Source organism: Callionymus lyra, chromosome 6 (assembly GCF_982586985.1).
Source record: "Callionymus lyra chromosome 6, fCalLyr1.hap1.1, whole genome shotgun sequence".
Classification (NCBI taxonomy): Eukaryota; Metazoa; Chordata; class Actinopteri; order Syngnathiformes; family Callionymidae; genus Callionymus; species Callionymus lyra.
In genome coordinates, this window is record NC_141823.1 from 15,858,412 (window position 1) to 15,876,492 (window position 18,081).

At 39.7% G+C, this 18,081-nt stretch overlaps 2 protein-coding genes across 2 annotated transcripts; both read left to right on the forward strand.

Moving 5' to 3' along the window:
• The first annotated feature begins 116 nt into the window (after nucleotides 1–116).
• On the forward strand, nucleotides 117–7,248 carry cyp27c1 (cytochrome P450, family 27, subfamily C, polypeptide 1). The gene is made up of 9 exons (XM_087793078.1): nucleotides 117–600; nucleotides 1,321–1,511; nucleotides 1,587–1,786; nucleotides 1,894–2,103; nucleotides 2,433–2,596; nucleotides 5,012–5,178; nucleotides 5,252–5,330; nucleotides 5,518–5,721; nucleotides 6,509–7,248. The coding sequence occupies exons 1-9, from the start codon at nucleotides 340–342 to the stop codon at nucleotides 6,629–6,631; spliced, it is 1,599 nt and encodes a 532-aa protein (XP_087649204.1). The 5' UTR covers nucleotides 117–339; the 3' UTR covers nucleotides 6,632–7,248.
• A 687-nt stretch (nucleotides 7,249–7,935) lies between these two features.
• rbm26 (RNA binding motif protein 26) lies at nucleotides 7,936–17,318 on the forward strand. Its single transcript, XM_087793914.1, has 22 exons — nucleotides 7,936–8,307; nucleotides 9,645–9,763; nucleotides 9,829–9,947; nucleotides 10,039–10,127; nucleotides 10,215–10,468; nucleotides 11,209–11,493; nucleotides 11,603–11,845; nucleotides 12,002–12,142; nucleotides 12,215–12,349; nucleotides 12,463–12,571; nucleotides 12,639–12,798; nucleotides 13,048–13,239; nucleotides 13,303–13,401; nucleotides 13,470–13,526; nucleotides 13,598–13,687; nucleotides 13,752–13,826; nucleotides 13,967–14,134; nucleotides 14,455–14,559; nucleotides 14,667–14,870; nucleotides 15,163–15,249; nucleotides 15,883–15,996; nucleotides 16,719–17,318. The coding sequence occupies exons 1-22, from the start codon at nucleotides 8,249–8,251 to the stop codon at nucleotides 16,803–16,805; spliced, it is 2,991 nt and encodes a 996-aa protein (XP_087650040.1). The 5' UTR covers nucleotides 7,936–8,248; the 3' UTR covers nucleotides 16,806–17,318.
• The last annotated feature ends 763 nt before the right edge of the window (nucleotides 17,319–18,081 follow it).

Below are 18,081 nucleotides of genomic sequence, written 5' to 3' on the forward strand. Positions count from 1 at the left end.
AAAGTTCAAGCAGTTGGTAAATGTCACTCCGATTTACGTGTAGATTAACTTGATGTCATTAGTTTTATTAGGTGTATCTGATTAGTTCTAATGACGTAAGTGAGATTTGACACGTTGAAATCCACCCATTCTGTAATAAAAGGCCTCCCTCCCTTCATGCCCGTGACATCCAATCATCTTCTCCTCCTCGCATCGAGAAGCTGTGCAAAAAAAAAAAAAGAAAAAAAAAAAAGGCGATCCCTGTTCCCAAACTTTTTCACTGTCTTGCACGAGCAGAGGGAAAAACTGAAGAAGCATCTTTTGGAAAAAAAAACTTATTCATAAACTTAAAAACACGTCATGGCTGTTCGGGGTTATTTTGCAGCGACGAGTCTTCCACGATTGTTCGTCCGGTCGTTGCACAAGTCCGCGGGCAGCAGCGGGACTCTGGAGATCCCGGCGAGCAGCGAGGAGACCGTGGGGGACAGGGTCATCCCCCCGACGCAGACCGGCTACCAGACCCGGATCAAGAGCCTCAAAGAGATGCCTGGTCCCAATACGTTTTCCAACATCTACGAGTTCTTCTGGAAAGACGGCTTTAGCAGAATCCATGAAATCCAGGTAAAAAAAAAAAAAAAAAAAGTGGTTATATATGTTGTTTTTTTTTGGTCGCACTTTAAATAAATCATTTTCTCTCCAAGATATCAATGGACTATTTTACACATTGGCTAAGATTAACCTACAATACTTAAGTAAAGAAAAAGATTTATGTGACATGCTTTTCCTGCTGCAATGCACAAGTTACTTAACCTCAACAAGAGCCTTCACTTCTACTGCCTGGCTGCCAATGATGTAATCTTTCACAAAAATCCCAATAGCATTTATAGGTTTTATTCTTAAAAACAAAATGAAATCAAATTGAAATTAAATATAGCTTATTTGTGGAACAGTGTTATATCATAACTAATGGCTCTTGGAAAGAAGAGTCTCCCCCGAGTCTATATGTCCTTGTGTAGTTCTCTGAAAAACTGTTATAAAAAGAACTATTTAGGACTTGTTTTTAAACATATCTGCTTCTTGTAATCCATCCATCCATCGTCATCTGCTTATCCGTCGCCGGGTTGCTTCTTGTAATGTGTTTCGGAAATAAAGTATATTGTTAAGAGGATTAAAAAAAAATTTTTTCTGACAATTGGCTTTAAAAATATATATCATCTATATATAATCAACAGAATATTTAATTGTTCAATATTATTAATAATATAATTTTGCATTTTAATATCAATCAAACTGCATCCCAATCCGACCATAATACTAATAAATATCATTTTTCTTTCATAGAGGGAGCAAAGAAAAAAGTATGGAAAAATATTCAAATCCCACATTGGGCCACAGCTGGTGGTTTCTTTGGCTGATAAGGACCTGGTGGCTCAGGCGCTAAGGGCTGAAGGTGTGGCTCCCCAGAGGGCTAACATGGATTCCTGGAAAGAGTACAGGGATCTCCGTGGGCGAGCGACCGGTCTCATTTCAGCGTAAGTCCGTTCAATGGGATTAATGTGGGTTTCTAGGTACTTATTAGACGCATCATGTTGTGGGGAATCCTGCAGGGAAGGAGAGGATTGGCTGCATATGCGAAGTGTCCTGAGACAACTGGTCATGCGTCCCAAGGATGTGGCCGTCTTCGCTGATGACGTCAACGCCGTGGTTGATGATCTTGTTAAAAGAGTCCAAATTCTACGCACCCAGGGTGGCGACGGCTCGACGGTGCTCAACGTCAACGATCTCTTTTTCAAGTACTCCATGGAAGGTTTGTCCCTTTCCTTTAAATGTTTAGACAAACATTTGAATCCTTGCTGAATTTGTCACCAGAAGAAAAATTGGTTTCACTCGCCTCTGTTCTCCCCCCTGATCAAGGCGTGGCGACCATTTTGTACGAGCGTCGTCTGGGGTGTTTGGAGGACGTTATCCCCCCTGAAACTCAAAGCTACATCAGCGCTCTGCACCTCATGTTCAGCTCCTTCAAGGTGACCATGTACGCCGGAGCCATTCCCAAATGGCTTCGACCCCTTATCCCAAGACCCTGGGAGGAGTTCTGCCAGTCCTGGGACGGCCTCTTTAAATTCAGTAAGTGGAGATCAAGTTAAAAATAAAATGAACAAATTGACAAACCTGTGTAAGTTAAGCGAAAAACCGAGCTTAATCCTCTTTAAGACTATCTGGGATAATAAGGAAGAAATGATTACGTCAAACTAAATCCTTAGATCATATCAGTAGACAAAACACTTTCAACAGGAATGTTGATTCACTTATAAATCTTCTCCCCTGGAATTTAAGTTTGAGGGGTCCCCACGTTACATAACATGTGTTTTTCTTTCCTTTTTTTTTCCTTCTTCTTCCAACCCCCCTCGCGACAGGAGGAGCTGCCTTTTAACAAAAACTCTTTCTCATTCCAGGCACTATTCACATCAATAACCGGCTTAATGAAATCAAGGCTGCGATGGCGAAAGGAGAGCCTGTGAAAGGGGGAATGCTTACGCACATGCTTGTGACCCGAGAGATGAGCTTGGAGGAGATGTACGCCAACGCCACAGAGATGTTGCTGGCCGGCGTCGACACAGTGCGTTTTTGTTTGCCTTTTCTCTCAACTTCCTGTTTTTTTTTTTTCTGTTTTCAAGACGAACTAATAGAGATTCACTTTATTTTATTAATACTTAAAAGAATGTTTCAATGCAGACACATTCTTGCCTGTAAATGTTCAATATTATATATGTGTCGACTAGTTATTGTTTGGCGTAACGAACAAAGAAAAAAAAAGTCAGTTAAAAAACGGCTGCTCACTTGTGAGTCACCGGTCTAGAGTTTCAGTGTTCCTGCTGTGACTTCCACACCTTTGTAGCTGTGCCAACATAAGGTCATGGCAATGAATCGGAGGGTTATGCAGCGTCCCGCTGACAAACTCGTTCATGTTAGGCTCCCAGTCATTTGTCAGTCGGACGCACGGGAGGCCCTTTTGTCTTCTCATCTGTTATGGGTGTAGGTGTTGTCCTCCCGTGATTGGACGACTCCCAAAGACCCTTCTGAAAAACTGCTCCTGCGGCGAGACATTCTTGAGTGTCACATGAATACAGAACCTCCAATGTTATTAAATATACCTGCCGATGGGAACATCAAACAACCACGGCCGTGTGAAAAACCACACTCGCCTAAGAACTTTCATATCCAAAGAACCCTAATCCAGATTCGGTTGCGTTCATGTGACGCTCACATCAAAGGTAAACGCCGCTGATTTAGACGTACCAACGGATTAATGAGGAGCTACAAGTGTAGAGTGTTTTTGATGAGTCGACAGCTTCTGGATAAAAGGGTGTTCGTTTCACTTGAACTTACAATGGCCGTGTCCTGGTGGGGGGTTGGACTCGACAGAGTCTGCACACACAAGAGCTGTCAAACCATATTAGCTGTAGCCAGAGTCGGAGCTTCTGCTGAGCAAAGGTGAGAAGAGAGAAATAAGAGTGCGGCAACGGTCAGTGGGCATCGTGGCCACATACTTTATGTACAGACCCCCTTTTTTTTCCCCGGCCGTTATTTTTTATTTTTTTGGGTCGACCTCAAGGGACGATCAATTGATACCATCTTAAGTAAAGTGGTTAATGTCTGTCATTTGTGTGGCTGCCAGTTCTGACTGGTCTGAGACTGAAATAGTTTAGTTTATAGTACGACCATTTCTCAGACCACTATGACCCTGGCATGCCAGGAATAGGGTACTGATGGGGGATTAACAAAGGGAGACTAGTTTTATAAATCGTTTTTTTTTTTTGTTTCGACTTCTCTCGAGTTTTGTTTGAAGTTTTGCCAAAGACCCGGTCCAGTGTTGCTGCTTTCGAAGCTAGTTAGTTTGAGCGGTCTGATCCGAGAGCGAGGTTAAATGATCACAAGCCTGTCGTCTGAAATCCAATGTGATGAGTTCAAATATTGGAACCGAATTCTTTTACTCTGAACTTTTTTTTTAGTCTAAGACAAATCTGCCTCTACCGCTCGGGTGGTTTTCTCAATTTCACGGCATTTCTTGCTTCCTTTTCCTGAGACCCACAACTTGATATGTGGACTAAACACAATCTTGAAACGTGTGATTAAGTGTCGCCCCTTCCATGATGTCTTTAGTTTTTAAAAGGGTAGGCTGGGACAAGGAACTCAAAAAAAAATAAAAAGAATAATAATCATATCAAAATAAATCATTTATATTGTTGGAAAAGATTTTTCAAAAACAACACAAACATAATTAGACAAACGATCAAACGTGTAGAAAACAAAATCGGCTGAAAGACCCCACTGGCCTGAAACCCAGTCTGAACAAGGAGTAGAAGAAGCAAAAATATGTGTTTTTTTTTTTTATGAAGATGCTCATCTCTGGCATTAACCATCACATTTAATAACTGCACTTAACAGCCAATGAGATTTTGGGAAGTGGGGCCTCATGATGTACTGTTTTTGATTCATAAAAATAAAAAGGGATATAAATTGTGAAGAAAACATTGACAAACATTTATGTATTGGGCAATATACTTTATTTCTAGAACCATTTTAAGAGAAACATTTTTAGAAAAAAACAAACTCAAAGCCCAAAAAACAATTAACTTAAAGATGTATTTAGGTCTTAACTTACAATAATAAATACCTTCTAAATTAAGTCATGAAAGTTGGGTCATTCTAAGAAGCATTTGTTTCACGTCAAAAGTTGAACCGTGACATCAGCAGGGCTGCATTGAAAGTATTAGCATTAGCACGAAACTTTAAACCCAAGATGAACAGAGTAGAATTAAACTTCCCTGTATTTTTTTCAGACCTAAATTTAATCATCACTTCCAGTGAAAAATACTTGTTTTAACACACAGCAGGAATTAGTCGACTCATCCTGAAGCGTGTTTCCTCTTGCGTAACTCAGAAGAAATCCTTTAAGTTCAGTCACAGTCAGCGAAAATCCTGTTGTTGCAATACATCTGCAAAGATGCCCTAAGATGATCGTTATTTGCAGACGTCCTTCACACTTTCCTGGGCTTGCTATCTGCTGGCGCGAAATCCTGAGAAGCAGCAGAAGATCTACACGGAGGTGGAGAAACTCTTGGGTGACGACAGGGTCCCTACAGCGGACGACGTCCAGAACCTCCCGCTCATAAGAGGCCTCGTGAAGGAGACTCTGAGGTCGACATCTTTCTTTGTGTCATAAACGTCATCCATGATATGAAATGACTCTCTCTTGTCTTTATGCGAACAGGCTGTTTCCAGTTCTCCCCGGCAATGGAAGGATCACCCAGGATGATTTGGTGCTGGGAGGATACCTCATCCCTAAAGGGGTAAACAAGACAAAAATCGAATGTGATACGTGTGGGCTTGACACGTGAGATAAATGCATCGCTCTAAAAGAGTTTTATAGCTCCAGCCAGAAGTAATCTGATCCCACGTCGGTCTTACAAAAGCATGGCTGCGCGCACAATGTCTCAGCTGTTCCCAATACAAGGTTGTCTTGTCTCTGTGTTTAAGACTCAGCTGGCCCTCTGCCACTACTCCACCTCCATGGATCAGGAGAATTTTCCCGATGCCAACGAGTTCCAACCAGAGCGTTGGGTAAGGAAAGATGCCACCGATCGGGTGGATAACTTTGGCTCCATTCCCTTTGGCTACGGAATCAGGAGCTGCATCGGCAAGAGGATAGCAGAGCTAGAAATGAATCTTGCGCTCACACGGGTAAGAATTTCAACTATTCTATTGTGTTTACTATCTAAACGTACTGTAGTGATGTCCCTGTTGTTTCTAGATAAAAGTTACGAGTTGACTTGTTACTTTTTATCTATGTAAAGGAAAATACACCCATCACTTTATGTGATGGAAACACTTTTAAAGACAATTCCTAATATGTTCTGACTCTTATTTAAAAATCTTAATTAAAGCATTTTCAGAACATTTACATAGTAATACAAAAATACATTGGGATTTATTGCATAAAATGGTGAGGAACATTTTTTTTTTTTAATTATCAGTCCAATATTTGTACAATATTATTTTGTTAATAGTTAACATGTCATCAATGTGCAGGAGTTGTTTTTCCTTTAATGCATTAAAAAAAACATTTTCTATTTCTTTTGCATTAATGGTAAACTAGTTAGTCCTTCGCATAAAATAATATTAATTAATAAAAAGTAAAAAACTGTTTATTTTAAGTCTTTTGATCAATTGTAAAGAATTAATTTGAGAGACTGAAATATTCGCGAATAAATTCTCAAATACAATTACGGTTTGAATTTAATGTCCAAGAAAATACATTTTAATTACTCTTGCTTCCTTTTGAAAACTTGTCTTAAAGCTGCTATCAAATAACCCTCATCAATTCATCTTCCGAGTGTGGTATTCTTTCTTTATCTTATTTTATAATTATTTGACCTAATTGTTGATGTATGTGTATGAATCTTAATTTATGTTTTTGTCGCAAGATGTTTCTTATTCCGTTTTATTAATCCAATTGATTTCTTTGCAGCTCATTCAAAAGTTCCACATCAGCGACAGTCCTCTCACTGATAAGGTGACGGCTAAAACGCATGGTCTTCTATGCCCTGGTGGTCCCATTAACCTGCGATTCAACGACAGAAAAAAGCTGTGAAGATGATCTATGGATAACTTCTTATTTTTCCACTGACCCAGTCATTACTTTAATTAGTTTTTTTACTGCACAATTAGACGGTTTTACAGGTACATTACCTTCTCACACCAGCTAAGAAAGAATTTAAATATACTATTAAGCCAGTAATGTTTATGTTGTGAATCCAAAATGTCCTGCAAAGCATGAATGTATTGAGCTTTTTTAGAAACAAAATAATTTTAACACATTTTATCGTATTTAGTATTCGTCCTCGTGAAATCGTTAACCATCTGCTGACTCAGTGTCTGTTGGAAATGTTTTAGTATTGAAATATAAATAATATTTTGTTTCTAAAAATGTTTGTCAAGTGATGTACTTTGGTTGATTTTTATTTTCCTTACTACAATGGGCTCTTGTAGAGTGTCAACTTCCTTAATGTGTTTTTAAGAAATGTATGTGAATTTAAAGTGAAGAAATTTTTGAATGTAGACGATGGATGTTACAACACAGACTGTTACATCGGGAATATAAAAGTTGTTGAACTGTACTCTTCCAGGAGATTTACAGGTTCACGTTAAGTAGATACAAATTCTGTTGCTCTGTTTATAATGTTTTTTTTATGTCTTTTACTAAATAAAAATGCCTCACTGAAACTCCCAAAGTTATTTCTTCTTACAATGTTAGGTTTGAGTCCTTGGATGCCTCTAGAAAGTTTACCAAAAATAACATGAGTTGAGTTACTTACTTTTTCCCCCTTTTGGTGGTGAAATCACACTTGCATGGGTCGTTCAATAGACTTCCAAGACTGCAACCCCGAGGAAATATCCAACAGCAAAAATAAACAATCGGCCACAAGACGCCAAACCCCCACTGGTTCCTTTTGGAAACGTGTTGAACTCATCAGCAAATTCCTCTGTTATGAAATGGCAGCAAAGGTTTCACAGCAGGGAGTCTTAAGCGTAAGAAATCAAAGGAAATCAATTCAATTTTTTTTTTTAGAAAGATATGAATAACTGTATTGTTTATAATTATTTGACATTATTAAGAAGAAATGTATATGCAATAAAAATGAAATAGTAGTGTTAGTTGCTATCTATTATCTATATATCTGGCCACTAATGGTAAAACATTAATTTTGATGTAACTCAAATATTTCTATTTTATCCATTTCATGAAAAACTTGCCATCACTATTTACTAAAGTTTGTTGAAAATATGTTACATAACTCAACACGCAGTCTCGCCGTACCCCCGGGGAGACTTCCTCCATCTCGCGAGAGTAGCGTGTTCACGTGAGGAAGTAAATACTCTTTATGACGTGCTAGCAAGTGTGGCTACATGCTACAGTGTTGAGTTTGAAGTGTGGCTCTCGTTTTTTAAAACATTAAGTCCAAGTGCTCTGTCGAAACTACTTTGTATGAACACTGGACGTTTAGCATGAATCGAAACCCTGCGAAATTGTGATTTTGGGTGTCGTGAAGCACTTTTGGCTCCTGGAGAGACGTATGCTAACTTTGCTAATCTAGTCACTGTTTCGGCGGCTCGCTCCTGCGTCTGTGACCGGCCCTGAAGTCAGATAAAGTGGCCGAGGACTGTCCCCTTAGCGAACCTGGACCTGGGAACTTCGCCTGGATCTAAGATGATCATTGAGGACTTGGAAGCCCTGAAAACATGGCTGTCCGAAACACTGGAGCCCATGTAAGTGCTGTTAGCTACTAGCAAACTCTGCTAATTATTGCACGTAAAAAGAAATGGCTCAGAAGGTTGTGATTGTTAAAAAAAATTGTTTGCAATTTTCTCTTTAAATACAACTTGCTTTTATTTGATTTCTTTAACCAGTTACTTACTAAACGGCTAAATGAATGAAGCTCGAACGCTGAACCATGCGACAGCTGCATTCACAGAAACATGTTATGGTCTTTTTTTTTTAAGAATTAAAATGTATATATTTAAATGTATTTGACGTCGGAGCAGTTCTAAATGTGTAAATACAGTTTTAGTTATCTTATATCAGTCTTGCACAATGCACTCCCAAGTGCGTAACACACGTGGACTTTATCGATTCACGCACAACCATCAAAGTTTACAGATAAGGAGACTGTTATAATAAGGTTACATAACCATTATTTAGCTTTAGAGAGAGGAGATGACTTTGCTGAACATGTTAAAAAAACAAACTTAATGGAAATAAATGACACAATAATAAACATTTTCAAAGTCAAACCCTTTAAGAATTGTCCACTGCCTGTTATAATAATGCCGATTTAAAGGTCAACAATTTAAATCCAAAAATGTTTCTTTCCTTTTATTTACAAATTGTAATTCTTCCTTACCTTGGGAATATATATCTATTACTTGTATATAAATTAGAAATAATCACAATGCAAGATTTAATGGCTATACCCTATCCTTTGTGCATTACTTCCAGGTGTATGTTTATATTGACAAATTTGACAACATTAGGTAAATAAGTCACTATGTTTTAAGTACATTAAGACACAGAGATGGTGGTGGTGGTGGGAAGATGCTAGGATCATATACAGTACATCTGCACCACCTCAAAAAATGATATGCAACAACAACAATCTTTGTTGTTCAGGTGGATGATGTAATGATTAAAGGAATTTGGGGTAATCTATTTCTATAGTGGAGCTGGTATAGTATAAAAGTAGGAGTGCTTACAAAAGATCACAGTCATTAAGACCAAATGCATACAATAAAGTCATAGAGCAGTCACTATTTCAAATGTTTTTACAACCAATTCTTGGCAGAAATGGATACTCTGAGAATATTGTTATTTTTGTATTTCTTTATGGACTGCCTTGAACAACATGTTTAAAAAAATCTTTCTAGATGGTTGAAAAAAAGGTACTAGCCCTAATTATAATTCACAAGTAACATTTTCAACATTTGGTAGTAAAATCGAATTCCAACTCTCCAATCTACTTACTAAACATGGAAACTGCAAAACCGTAAGTTATTGTCATTAACATGAATGACACTGGATGCTTTATTTTTGTTTTTTGTATTTGCAGCTGTGATGCAGACCCTTCTGCTCTGGCTAAGTATGTTGTTGCGTTGGTGAAGAAGGACAAAACTGAAAAAGAGCTGAAAGAACTATGCGTAGAGCAGTTGGAGGTTTTTCTACAGAAAGGTATACTTTAATTTTTCTTACCTCAGTCCTTTATACCTTAACATTTGTCTATTGTATTTTTCCAGAAACTACAGAATTTGTCGACAAGCTCTTTGTAGCTATTGACAACAAGAGCTACTATCCTAAGACTGACCAGCCCATTCTGGATCTTAAGAATGAAAAAAAGGAGGCAAAAAAAGATGAGGTGATTATTGAATACAAAAGAATCTGAAGTAACGGATGAGTGTTGTTGCTACAACTAATCTCTTTAACCCAAACTCAATTTTCTTCACAAGATTCTTACTGAAGAGGATCGAGAAAAGCTCTTTTCTCGGCGAGTAATTCACAGCCCGCCACAGTCAAGCTCCCGCTACAGCAGAGATAGGTTTGTGTAATAATGATAATTAATCCACCGATTGTGTCGCGTTGAATAGCTAATTTATTTTAACATTTTATTCTTTATATCTTGTAGAAGAGTTGATGATCGCAAACGGAATGATCGCCCAAGAAAACGGGACTATGATCGCAACCCACCAAGAAGAGACTCCTACAGGGATCGCTACAACCGGCGTCGGGGTCGGAGCTACAGTCGAAGCAGGAGCCGTAGTTGGAGTAAAGAGCGTCCTCGTGACAGGGAAAGGGAGAGAGACCGGAATCGGGACAGGGAACGAGACCGAGATAGAAGCAAGAGTCGATCACACTCGAGGTCCAGAAGTAGAAGTCGAGGTGAGCTAAGAACCATCACAGGAGTTTACACCCTTATTTAACTGCTAGTGTGTGATATAAGAGACTCATGGAGAAATGTGGTGGCAACGTAAGTGAGGCCATACTCTGATGGTTCAGTTGAGAGGGGAGACATTGGAGTCCAATTTGGACATGTTGGATGGACAGCAAATGAGGCTCTGATGGTTTGACTGTGGAGAATGAATGAGTGGAGGAGGCTGTCTTACTGTGGTAGCCGCTGATGGGGAATCCCGAGTGTGGTATTGTGTGTTTTGCTAGCTTTCTCTCATTACCATTAACTTTTCACTACTGTCAGAGGGTCTCGAACTTGCCCTCCTTGTATTTTCCACATTTTATGAGTAAAGGCAGAGCTAGGGACTCTATTAGTGTTCAATGTCAGATGGTTGAGGAATAAAAATCACGTTAAATGGTATCCGTTGTATAGCTTTGGTTATGTATTTAAGATTGAACAGATTTATAAAATCAAATTACAGTAAACAATGGCCCAAATTCCCAGTGAAATCACCCAAAAATCCATAAAACATGTAGTGAAAAAACTAAAACATATTGTTCAGAAAAAATAATGAAAGACCCCCTAGCCTGTGGATCAGTCTCTACAAGAATTGACTTAAGCTTTCCCCTTGGACAGTTTGAGACCCCTGACTATCATAATTCAAACAACTAATTTAGTCCACACATCTTATCTTCTTGTTTGTGACTTCAATTATCTCAACCATTTTCAGAACGTGACTCGACAAAGTTAAAATACGATCATGACCGAACAGAAAGGTCAGAGGTTGCCGATGGCTACATCCCCGCTGCTCTGGATCCCATCGCCACCACCTCACATTTTCCTGTGCCAACGCTGAGCAGCACCATCACTGTCATCGCTCCAACACATCATCTACGCAACACCACCATCGAGAGCTGGACTGAGTTCTGCCCTGAGCGCCCCGGTGAACACGGTCCTTTCCCTAGAGGACCGCCACCCATCCCTCAGCAGAGGAAACGATGCAGGGATTATGATGGTATGTCTGCATTATTTATTTCGAAATGTTTATGCTTTTATTCTGCTAAATGTTGTTTGTGTTTTTCCTGCCTGACCATTTTGATAATTGTATCTCGCATCTCTTTCAGAGAAGGGATTTTGTATGCGGGGTGACTTGTGCCCTTTTGACCATGGAAGCGACCCAGTTGTAGTGGAGGATGTCGGCCTGCCAACTATGCTGCCATTTCAACCACCACCGATTCCTGGTGTTGACTCCCAACCACCGCCTGGTCTCCCGCCCCCGCCATTGTTAAACCCTCCTCCGCCTATAAACCTGAGACCACCAGTGCCTCCACCAGGCGCCCTTCCACCAAGTCTTCCACCTGTCGCAGGTGGATATTGCATATTTAAACCTTCACATTTCAGTCATTTTCTTTGTTTTGGCGTTATAATCATTTAAAATAATCACATTGGTTTTTATCATATAACTGCAACAAGTGAGTATCATGCCAAAAAACGATAATGTTGACCTTCTCTACCTTTTGTAGGTCCCCCTCCTCCTCTTCCTTCACTTCAACCGTCTGGCATGGACGCGCCGCCTAACTCAATCACAAGCTCAGTTCCTACGATAGTCACGTCTGGAATGCGCTCATCGATTCCTCAGCCCCCTCCACCTCTCTTTACTCCTGGTGAAGCTCACATTAAAAAATATCTTCTTAAGTTCTGTTGAAAATGAATGACAATACACTTTGTTTTTATAGATTCTTATGAGACGGATGTCTACAACCCAGAGGCCCCCAGTCTTTCCAACACTTCCAGACCAATGTACCGCCACCGGGTCAACCCTGAGAGACCCAACCTGATTGGCCTGACGATGGCAGACCGGTCACACAGAGGTATAGATGTTTATTCTAATGTATATTCATTTTAGACTCGTGTGGCAGCATCTACGGGATCCAAGTATTTGTTGTGCAGTTATTAACATTAACACTATCGCTTGCTCCCCTAGAAAAGATCCCCAATAACAGTTCCAGAATCGTTATGGAGTCTGATCCACGGAAGAGGCTAGCTGGTGCCCATGATGGAATTTATCCTCCCAAAAAACCATGGTTTGAAAGGTGAGAGTGAACGTCTGTTTCGGGCAAAAATTGTACACCTCTTAACATGACTTTTCTCTCCATTCAGGTCCAACTTCAACAAGTCAAACCATCAGGGATTCCCGAATAGGGGCCAGCTCATGTCTCTGAGAACAAAGCTGCATGTTCTGCAAATTCCCCCCGAGCTCAACAATATCAGCAAACTCAATGAACATTTCAGCAAATTTGGTACTATTGTCAACCTTCAGGTGAGAGTCCGATCGATCTCGAAGTGTTTTATTTTGATGGTTTATAAAAGTCTGTATGTATTTTGAGGTTTGTATTGTTTGACCTCTTGACCTGGGGCAGCACTTCCTGTGTGTCTCATTATTCTCTATCATGAAGCTAATTACAAATGGGTGTGAATTATGGGAAGCGATGCATTTCAAATTATTTAGCCACTTTCCCTTTGTAAAGAAACATGTTAATGAGTATCTATGTATTTGGTTTGGTTGAAGGTGGCATACCAAAATAATCCAGAAGGCGCTCTGATCCAGTTCGCGTCACCGTTTGAAGCCAAGCGGGCATTTCAGAGCACTGAAGCAGTTCTTGACAACCGCTTTATCAAGGTGCATTGGTATCGTGAGAACGGAGCTGATGGACCAAACATGGGCCAATCGCATTCACAGCAGCAGATGCAACCAACGACGGTGAGACTTATTTTATATTTTTGTGAAAAGTCAATTGTAATCACGCACCTCATCTTCAAGCAGGACACTCCAACGGTACTGAGGCAGTCAATCAAGGATCGGCTCGGACCTCTGGTCAATTCCAACTCTGAGCTTCCCCAAAAATCCATGATGCCTCATAAGGTAATTTGTTCAAGATCCTTGTGGAACAAACTGCATGTTTGACTTTATTTTACTCAACTTTTCATAAGGTGCCAGTGAAGGAACGAACAGGATTAGCCACAAAATCAGTCACTTCTTTAGAGAAGGTACAACACTTTGTTAAGCTTTTGCAGAATGTATTAAATAATCCAAATTTCTTTTGCGCCTCAATGTTCAGGGCTTAACAAGTCCAACCGGCCTCACTAGGACAGTTTACAGTGTTTCAGCTCTACAGATATCACAAGAGGACGCTCTGAAAAAGAAACGGGTGAGAAAGACGTGTAATATTATTGAAGTGGAAGTTTGTTTCAATGCATGACTTATGTTCACAGGAAGCTCTACGTTTACAACAGGACGTGAGAAAAAAGAAGCAGGAGATTCTTGAGAAACACATCGAAACACAGAAGGTAACATGACATCACAAATGAATGACCTTGTATATATGTTTGCTGAAACATTTGAGCGATAAACCCTAATATTATCATCATCAACTTTTGTTTCCACCTGCTTCTTTAACTCTGTTGTTCTCCTGATTTAACTCTACTAGCTCCTGATCTGCAAACTTGAGAAGAACAAGTCAATGAAACCAGAAGAAAAGGCCAAAATCATGGAGACCTTGGGTATGTTGACGAAGGGCATCACCAAACTGCAGGAGGAGATCAAAAGCTCCTCGGGGAACAATAACCTGCTCCGACCCACCAAAAGCAGAGCCGAGGTGAGTTGAGTCTTTCATCTGTTTGTCCATTTTTTCTAGCCATAAATAAATCGTTCTACTAGTCACTCAAGCAGCCGTAACATTGAACACAGAACTCAATCTAAAGAACACTCTTCTATTAAGGTTGTTTACCATTAATTCAGGGGAAAAATCTGCAAATTATAATGTGTTTTTAATATTAAAAATATAAATAATGCCTTATTTTGACCAATATTTACTCTATTTTGCCTGTAAAGCAACGATTCATGGGGATAATTGGAAAGGTTTTGTAAAAGAATTTCATAAACTCGGATGAACTTTAATCTTGCTATCGATTTCAGGCTCAAAGAGAACTACTTGATGCTGAGCTGGACTTGTTCAAGAAAGCCCAGAGCGGGGAAGACACTGCTGTGTTGAAGATGAAGTTCACTCAGTTACAAATTGAGGTATCATTTTTATCTGCGTTATAATCGACATACGGTCCATCAGAGGCCGCTGTGTCACACGTATTCTGTCACTCATGCTTTAATGTAACATTTTTATTGGCTTTTAGGCAGCTAAAAGAGGAATATTGGCCCCTGGGAGAGGACGAGCATCTGCCGGTCGTGGTCGTGGCTCCTCCTGGTCCAGAGGAAGGGGTGGAAGAGGGCGGGGTAGAGGTGTTCCGATGCATGCGGTCATCGACCATAGACCCCGAGCGCTCAAGATTTCTGGTTTCACTGAAGCTGAACAAGTGGATATGCTCCCCCACTTTGCTGTAAGTCTACATTACTAAAATGTCTATCCTATCCTAGCTTTTTGGGGCGAGGGGCGAGGAACACCCTGGACAGCACGCCAGTCTGTCGCACAACCATTCACACACAAACTCATACCTGCAGACAATTTCCACAAGTTCCCAATGAACCTCTTTATGATGATGTTGATGTTTTAAAATCTAAATTAGTTAAGATTGTTTAAAGTCAATTTTCTTCAATGTCTCTCTTGGTGTTCAACACATCTTGTTATGGATGGATGGAGAAGTGACTTTGTTCTTTGTCCAAAATTTGAAGCGATTTGGGGAGATCGAAGATTGCCACATTGACGAGAGCAAACTGGCAGCTGTCGTCACTTACAGGACCAGAGCAGAAGCAGAACAGGTGAGACGAGTTCAGAAATGAATTGAATATCCATATAAACACTTCCATCACCATAATCGTGGCCTTTATTTTATGAACGATGTTAATCAGTTTACATAAGAAATATATCTTGGTGGTTTTATTTCTTCTTTTTTTAAGTGCTGTAGTCTTCTTGGAGAGTGTCATAATGTTGATCTAGAGGAACTGTGATCAATTTATCCTTTGGATTGTTTTCCAATTGAAAAAATTCAAATAGTGGATTTCTTTTTACTTTCCTATTTAATTGTGCTATTTTGTTCTGTCACCCAACCTCCAGGAGGTCCCAAGGGCCTGTAGGTTGACAATCCTGAGCTATGAGTAAAACTTGGCAGTTAATGTCAGACTGTGAGTGTGGGAAACTAAATATGAATAAAATGGGTAGATAAGATTTATTAATCCCTCTGGAAATCTCCTTCAGGAATTTGGGTAACAATAAAGATAAAATGGAGCTAAATAAGAGATATGAATCGGATTGATTCAGATGAGTTTTTGTCTCTGTTTACCCAGGATCTTTATCAGGATCTACTTGTGAGATAATTGATAAGGTTTTTATTCAATCTTTGAAGATCAGTCAATTGATGGTTTTCTTTGTTTCTGTTTGTTTTTCAACCACAGGCAGCTGTTCATGGCATGAGACTGAACAACCATTGCCTGACCCTGTCCTGGCACAAACCTGCTTCTGCCCACAGCACCACGGATCCTGACGAGGCCGACCCAGAAGACGAGGAGGTGGGTGTTTTTAAACCTCCAACCCTTGCTCTTGTTTTACCCAACAGTGTTGAACAAGAACAAGAAACGTTCACAACTATGGTTCGGAGGAGCTTTTGCAAATTACAGTAAAGTTTTCATATCCTTACAAAAGCACACAAATAGATCCTCTATAAATAAAAAAAACTTTAATGTTTAAATGTGTAAAAACGGCAGTAAGGGAGCAAGGTGTGAAGTGGCAATGAGGCCATTTTAACGCAAGATTTCCTACTACCAACAAAAAAATGAATGAAAGTCCAGGTGAACGTAGGGCAATAAAAATGTGTATTTAAAGTGTTCGATGTATCTCAGGTACTTAATCATGTCGTTTGAGAGTTAATGTTTGTGTCCTTTTTCAAACTTGGGTTTAAATTTGTATATATTTCTTAGAGGTGGAGGACAAAAGCACAATTCTACACCCATATTGTTATTTTCAAAATAAGGTTCTGGTCAAGATGGCTTGTTGTTTTAAAAGAAGGTAATTGATGCTGATTATAGTTGACAAAATAACGAGAAGTAGTCCATGAGTGAGGTGAGCTATGAGATTTCTTGCGTACTGTTCCCTAGAAAGTGGACTTGTTCCTTTTTAAATTGCCTACAATGAACCCTTTAAAAAAAAAAAAAAGCTTTTGTCATGCACTACTATAACCAGACACCAGAGGGAGCTGTTGTGTTTAACATTCTGCCCTGTTGTTTCGGTCCAGTTCCATGAGGAGACGCTGGCGGACGCACTGCTGCAGGACGACGACGAGGAGGAGGACGACAACGAGCCTCGTCCCTGGCGCAGATGAAGAACACTTCCAGAGGAAGACGCCATGTCTCAAATCTGTCAAATTTTTGAGCACATTTCATTCACAGCTAGATTTTTTTGAAGATGAACTAGTTTGGTTATTTTTAACTTGTGTACCAGATTGACTAATGCTTTTTTAAATGTTCTTAACATTTTTGGGGGGGTAGTGGGAGAGCTGTGAGGACATGTCGCAGCTGGATCATCTGTGAATCTAAAAAAAAAGAGAAAAAAACCCAAACCTGTGTTGCAGTTGTACATGTCAGACTGTAGCTTTTTTGATGATGTAGTTAAACTGGTGTTATGTAAATATTTTACGTCTTAGTTTCAATACTTTGTACGATTGCTGTTTTTTTTTTTCTTTTCTGTTTTTGGCTTTGCTTTTCAATTGTACAAAATAAAGAGTTGAAATGGTCGCTCTAACAACTGCCCTCAAAAAGAGAGAGAAAAAAAATGGCAGTTCAAAAAAAAAAAGAAGTTAATTTGGAGGACAGACCATTTCAAAACAAACCAAAAACTTCATGTAAAGAGCAGTTCCTTACATTTCACACATGGTAACACGTCACAGAGGAAAGTCCGAACAAAAGACACTTTATTCATGAGAGTTATGTTTGGTTCTCTTACAGACACTGGTCATCCCTCGCTTCCTGACGGATGTTGATTTCATTTTGTATATGCGATGATAAACACTGTTTTTGTGAGTAAATTAAATTAGACTACCACTGATTTTAGGGTTTATTGCTAATATATTTCTGTCTATAACAAACACTGCTGCAGAATGAACCCCATGTCGAAGCCCAGCATGTTCGTTGACCAATTGTTTCGACAAAAAGGCGCAGATGTACAACAGGTAATTCTGTGTTCCAGGGCCATTCCCCCCCTTTCGAACCCGCCACATCATCGCCCCCTAATGTCCGTTCTCTACTAAACCATTAATATTTGATGTGGTCATGAGCCTCCATAAGCAGATTTCGGTCCCAGGCAAGTTCAGCCAAAGCATTATTCATTTAGTTTGTGTACCCTGACAACCCTTTAAACAACTCGGAGCCTGCAGACGCGAAGCTGAACAATGGTGGCCCCTAAATCACCATCAGTATGAACAGTATGAGTATCACTTTAATTGGGAGGGGGGGGGGGGGGTCTCTTATTATGAATCATTTTTATCGTTGAACTATCTGAACTCACTGCTTGGACTGATCAGTCTTTAAATCTAAAGGAAAACTTCTTTGACTGACTCCTCTGGAATAAAGTACTTGTTGAGCTTGTGCACATAAGTATTA